Genomic DNA, 6613 nt, shown 5'->3' on the forward strand with positions numbered 1-6613 from the left:
GCCTGAGCAACGGCCTGTAGGCAGCACCTCCTGTTGCCCGAGAGTTTACCCCTGTACCAGTGGCCACTCGGCCCCTCCCCTACTCCTGCCTGAAGGTGGCCAGTAACTAGGAGGCAGACTCAAACAGGTAAGATCCTGTGGGTAGCATCCTGTGGGTAGCATTCCATGGGTACCATCCTGTGGGTAGCATCCTGTGGGTAGCATCCCGTGGGTACCCTCCTGTGGGTAGCATTCCACGGGTACCATCCTCTGGGTACCATCCCGTGGGTACCATCCTGTGGGTAGCGTCCCGTGGGTACCATCTTGTGGGTAGCATCTCATGGGTACCATCCTGTGGGTAGCATCTCATGGGTGCCATCCTGTGAGCAGCATCCTGTGGGTAGCATCTCATGGGTACCATCCTGTGGATAGTGTCCTGTGAGTAGCATTCCATGGGTACCATCCTCTGGGTACCATCCTGTGGGTAGCATCTCATGGGTACCATCCTGTGAGCAGCATCCTGTGGGCAATCTTGCAGCTGTTAATTGACCTCCACACAGCCCCTCCCCTCCTCCGTTCCTGAAGGTAGCCTTGCTCCTTACGCTGAGGGTCTTGCTACACTAGTCATAATGTTTCACAAATCAACAGCCTTTTTTTTAAATCGTAACATCCATCCACTAGTAAAATTATAGGACCAGCCAGATGATCTTCTGTGCTGTAAAGGATTTCCTTTCACTTGCAAAGATGTTGTAATTAGCTGTGAAGAATGGCTGTATTCAAAAACAAATGGGAGGGTGTTAAGGTCTGTCCTCTAAGCTTTGGTGCATTTCATGCTACACTAAATCATGGGTCACAGTGTGTTTCTACAACTACTTTTTTTATGTGGGTTTGAATTTATTCATACAATATTGTGCTGTTTTTAGTTAATGTAAGCTTTAAACTTTTCCACTATTTAAATCTGCATTACCACAGGTCTGTTTGGCGTCTCCTCCCCGGCCCCTCGGCGGTACCACTACGTGAGTGAGAGCAGGACGTGGCTGGCGGCTCAGAGCTACTGCAGAACCCTGTACTCTGACCTGGCTACTATAAACAGCATGGAGGATATGAACAGTTTAACAAATGAAGTGGATCCTCTCTACATCGGTGCGGTATGGATCGGACTTAAAAGGGGCACACAGAAGCGCTGGGGTTGGTCTATGGGCGGCGACACTCTCTCCCAGTACAGTAACTGGGAAGCAGACCCAAATGTTTACGATACAGAAGAAGGATGTGCCACAAAGTACCGAAATGGAGGATGGTTTCCAACAAACTGCAACTCTACATTTCAGTTCGTCTGCTACAGTGGTAAGTTTTACAGAGTATGTGAATAATCCACATGTGCGATTTGTTTTGATTAGCATTTAAAAATTAAGGTTCTTTGCTTAGATGTACTGAAAATTTTACAAGCATATAACCTTCATGTCGTCTGTCTGTTCGTTTAAGGCACTCTGATACAGTAACACTGGTATGGTGGTGGTGTATGAGGTGTTAGAGTGTGTTGTGCTGGTACAGTGAGTGGATCAAATACAGCAGTGCTCATCGTCACTGCTGGAATGATAGTAGTCTACCAACAGTGTCCTGTGGGCAGCATCCTGTAAGCAGCATCCTATGGGTAGCATCATGTGAGCAGCGTCCTTTAGACAGCAATCAGTAGGTAGTGTCCTGTGGGGGGGAGTGTCCTGTAGGTAGCATCCTGGGGGTAGCATCCTCTGGGCAGCATCCTTTTGGTTGCATCTTGTGGGTAGCTTCCTGTGGGTAGCTTCCTGTTGGTATTGTCCTGTGGATAGTATCCTGTAGGCAGCATTTTGCAGGCAGCATTCTGTAGGTAGTTTCTTGTGGAAGGCGTCCTGTGGCTAGCATCCTGGATAGTATCTCATGGGTGGCATTCTGTGGGCAGCATTTTGCGGGGAGCATTATGTGAGTAGTGTCCAGTGGGTAGCATTCTGTGGGATGTGTCTTGTGGGTAGCATCAGGTGGGCAGCAGCGTCTTGGGGGTAGTGTCCTGTGGACAGCATCCTGAGGGCAGTATTCAGTGAAAACTGATGAAGGACTAGAGGTGAAGCAACACAAACTGTTTATCCGTTTAACCAAAAAGAAAAAAAGGCTACTCTACTAAATACTTGCTAAATCCACAAGGATCAGATCAAAAGAGGGAGAATTTAGACAGCACCTGCATACCATTTAATATATCATTAAAACTAAGACTCAGAGATAAAATGTAATAAACATGTTGTCATATATGTAATTCCTAAATCGTTAATTTGCTGTATTTGTTAAACTCCTTGGATTAAAACTTTAAAATAACAATTTCCAAACACTTGGATAGAGCTATGGTTAGCAACCTTACTGAAGCTCAGTGATTACCTGTTCAGCAAAAAAAAAACAGCCAGCTTGTTTGTTTTTATGGCTGTGCTGTTTTCCATACCTGGCAACCTGAGTTGTGTGGCACTAGGGGAATGGCGGTGGGCAGATTCAGAAGTCACAACCCACACAGATTTATGTAACATACCGCACAGTTCAAATAAAAAAAATACTGTCTAAAGCTCTGCTGACAAGACCGGTCAGCTTAATTTGGTAATATCTGATGATGCATTCTGATTATGATTACTACAGAAAATATAAACCTTAACTGTATTTGAGATTACCCACACAACTGACCAAATATTAATTTGCTGCTGTGCGATATCTCTTCCGTTTTATCCGTTCATCCAGCCAATTGAATACTAATAAAATAAAAATGATTGGATTCACAGCATTTATTTATTTGTTACCACACAAAGCAATATTTAAATGAAAAGTTAAAAGGAAGAATCCCTTTTTATGGTGTACGATTTCACTTCTTATCCTCTGTACAGTTCTCTTTATTAAATATTAATTTAGTTGAAACACTGCAAACTTTTATACAATGGGGAAAAGAGAAAAAGAAAGATTTTAAGCCAGATTTCTACTCGTTTGGGAAAAAAAAATTAACAAAAGTCTGAAGAGTAATAATACGTTTTCAGTTTTGGAAACTATGATTTATGTTGTTGATCAAGATAAAGATTTTAATTCTGCTTCATTTTTTGTGTCTTAATGTATGTCTCCATGAATAGATAAACAAGGCTCATTCATTCTCGTGAGTATTTATATAACCTGGAGAGAAGCTCTGCTTTACTGTAGAACGAAATATACTGACCTCGCCAGCATTCGCAACTCAACTGAGCACCAGCAGGTGTCTGATCTCATCAAATTTGTACGCTACGTCTGGATCGGGCTCTTTTTTGACGCCTGGGAATGGTCTGACCAAGGGACTTCCTCGTTCCGATACTGGGGAATAACACAGCCGCAGAATCTGTTCCAGGCAGACTGTGTGGCCATGATAAAGGGCCTCTCTGGAAAATGGGAGAACACCATCTGCGGCCGGAAATTACCTTTCCTGTGTTACAAAGGTCAGATTTAAACACTTTCTTTTGTCGGTTTAGGAGGTAATCTCATATACAGTGGGGAAAATTAGTATTTAAGACAATGCAGATTTTGCAAGTTGTCTCATCAACAAAGAATGGAGAACTCTGTTATTTTTATTGTAGGTAAAAAATATCCAGAAAATCACATTGTATGATTAAAAAACTAAATAAATTAAAGCTATGCTACATAAACAAAACTCTAATGAAGTCAAACAAACGCTGGATGTAAATGTACACAGATTTCTCTCCTGAAAACTGTTTATTTGGGTGAGTAAAGTCTGTTTGTTTATTTACAGTAAGTAAATAATCAAAATAAAAGTAAAGCTGGAGCATTAGCATTAGCAGTTAACCCCTCCAGCAGTGCTAGCTGGGGTTAGGAGCAGGCTACAGTCCAATAATACTTCCCTCTGAAAGGGGAAATAGCGATCGCGGTTAGCAGGTAATGCTAATGCTACTATAGCAGTGGTAGCCAGGGTTAGCAGCAGGCTACAGGACTATGATACTCCCCTCCAAATGGGTAAATAGTTGTTAGCGGCTAATGCTAATGCTACTCAACTAAACTGAAACTCCTGTATAACACTGCACTTGAGCAGAGTGGCTTTACCGCTCCTTACAACCTGACTGGTAAAATTCGAACATAAGACACTCATTAAAAGGCGCACTTTTGATTTTTGAGAAAATTAAAGGATTTTAAGTGTGCCCAATAGTGCAAAAAATACGGTACTTTACTAACCCAGACAGCTCTTTAACTAATTTGGACCAAAGAAATGACCAACCCTTAGAAACAATCCTTGAAGTGACCTTGAAGTGAAATGGCCAGTTCTTTAATTTTTCAATTTTGTAAGCAATGAAAGTGAGAAAAATTCAGTAAAGATGAATCTTTGATCAGTGGGCACCCATCTTTATGGGTGAGAGGGCTGAGAGGGGTGGTAAGAGATCATTGTCATAGATCACATCAATGCAAAGTGAACGAATTTGGATATGGTAACAGCATGGAATTTCAAGGAGAGAGAGTGAGAGAATGACCAGGTGGAGTTAATAAGCAAATCTGCCCCCACCATTTTGTTGATTGTCTTAAAAGCTCTGTTTCTCACCCTGACAGTGTATCCAAGAAAAACAATAAAAAACAGCAAAGGCTGAAGCTTTGCAAAACTGTTTAGGACCCTAAGAGCATCTTAAATTTGAAAAACTTGAAGGAAATTTGATTAATTTGGTTTGTTTTCACAGAAGAAAAAAAACAAGCACACAGAAATATGCCACAAGAAATCACATGAGCATGTTCTCTCTGCTTATTGGTCAGAGCTGTCTGGGGCAAGATCAGGAAAGTAAATACAGGAAGAAGATCCTGTGTTCTGTATAGTCTATGGCTGTGACCAAAAATGGCTCCCTATTTACTAGTTAGGGCACTAATGAGTATGTTGGCCGTTTTTCTTTGAGTGTCTGAATTATAAGGTGGAATTTAAATGTGATTATAAAATCCCATAATGCATCACGGTTTATAGTAAACATCACTGCGTACTACGTGAGCTAAATGTGTCCCAGAATGCATTGCAAGTCTCACTACTAAGCAACACACAGCAGACAGCTAGTCATCAGCGTTGCCATATTGTTACAGTGGAATTCAGTTAAACCCAATTCACTGGTAAAACATATTAATGGTATTACAGGTATTACATTTTATTTCAACATGATATTAAATTAAATACCTTAAATATCTTAAATATTACCAATTACATATACATACAGTGGGAGTAGGGAGCCAATTTTAGGCACAGCCAATATCTGTACAGTTTAACATGGATTAGCAGTAAAGATGGCATTAGTCAATAACTGTAGTAATTATTTGAGTAATAAATCTGACAAACTGCACCTGAACAACTGTTTAGCCCAAACGTATGTAGTACACCTAACAGTTGGTTTGCATTAAGGTTGGATCACATTCTAACTACAAAGGAGCCACCCCAGAGTTCATTTAGGACTGAAACAAGACCACCTCCTCTTGTGGGTCTCAGTGCGGGTGTTTTAGTCCACATCCAAGTGGGATTATTGTTTTCACTCCAGCAGATTTCTCTGTTTTCTAGCAACCCTTAATCACAAAGAGAATACACTCTAATCATAAACATTGAATTAACTATTGTTTGCAATGAGACCACTTTGGTGTCAAACATTCTATAAATCTAATTATGTAATCTAATATAAATCTGTTTATTATGTGAATCATTTAGTTGTGTGTATTTTTTCTTCTGTTTTTGTGTTTTCATAGAAGGAAAACAACAGATTGTGAGAGTGAAAGTGAGCTCAGATGGAAACATTAATCTGAATCTCCAGACAGTGAGATCAGACATTTTGAAACAGGTTAGTTTTACTATTTCCTACTTACACACACACATATACAGCTCTGGATTAAAAAAATAAGAAATCACATAAAAATGATGAGTTTCTTTGATGTTACCAAATTGAAATATATTTACCAAATTGGAATATAATCAAGAGGAAGATGGATGATCAAGCCATCAAACCACTAAGCTGAACTGCTTGAATTTTTGCACCAGGAGTAAAGGCATAAAGTTATCCAAAAGCAGTGTGTAAGACTGGTGGAGGAGCATGTGACAAAATGCATGAAAACTGTGATTAAAAACCAGGGTTATTCCACCAAATATTGATTTCTGAACTCTTAAAATTTTATGAATATGAACTTGTTTTCTTTGCATTATTTGAGCTTAAAGGATGTTTTTGTGATATTTTTGTTTTAGATTCAGCAGAATCTGAGGAATCAAGGCATGAACCTGTATGTAAAGCTAAACTGGAGACGAAATGCTGGAATCATTTTTCAACCAGAGGAGAATAAAGTGGAAAACAGCACGAAGAGGTTATGTGATGAAATGTAGACTTTTCTAATAATTGAAAATATATATATATTTTAGCAAAAACTGGAAAAGATATTGTCATATAGGATATTAAAATATTGTAATTGTAACATTTTGTGTAATGGAGACCATATATTAAATTTTCTTATGCTATAAAAAAGTTTGTATTTTATTTCACTGTGAATTAAAGAAGCTTTTTTTTTTTTTTTTAATGTTTTACTTATTTAAAAAGAGAAACTGACAGATAAATCCAACACTGTTAACTTGGGAAATTCAAGAAAGAAC

At 39.4% G+C, this 6613-nt stretch overlaps 1 protein-coding gene across 1 annotated transcript; it reads left to right on the top strand.

Annotated features, from left to right (window-relative positions):
* The first annotated feature begins 824 nt into the window (after positions 1-824).
* Positions 825-6389, top strand: LOC111194632 (macrophage mannose receptor 1-like). Its single transcript, XM_022679395.2, has 5 exons — positions 825-834; positions 952-1323; positions 3111-3446; positions 5725-5816; positions 6215-6389. Exons 1-5 carry the CDS (start codon positions 825-827, stop codon positions 6347-6349), a joined length of 945 nt encoding a protein of 314 aa, XP_022535116.2. The 3' UTR covers positions 6350-6389.
* The last annotated feature ends 224 nt before the right edge of the window (positions 6390-6613 follow it).

Source organism: Astyanax mexicanus, chromosome 4 (assembly GCF_023375975.1).
Source record: "Astyanax mexicanus isolate ESR-SI-001 chromosome 4, AstMex3_surface, whole genome shotgun sequence".
In the NCBI taxonomy this organism is placed as follows: Eukaryota; Metazoa; Chordata; class Actinopteri; order Characiformes; family Acestrorhamphidae; genus Astyanax; species Astyanax mexicanus.

Coding starts and splice junctions, on each gene's coding strand:
- LOC111194632 (XM_022679395.2), top strand. Junction 1,324..3,110: donor TCAGTTCGTCTGCTACAGTG/GTAAGTTTTACA, acceptor CTCCATGAATAG/ATAAACAAGGCTCATTCATT. Junction 3,447..5,724: donor ACCTTTCCTGTGTTACAAAG/GTCAGATTTAAA, acceptor GTGTTTTCATAG/AAGGAAAACAACAGATTGTG.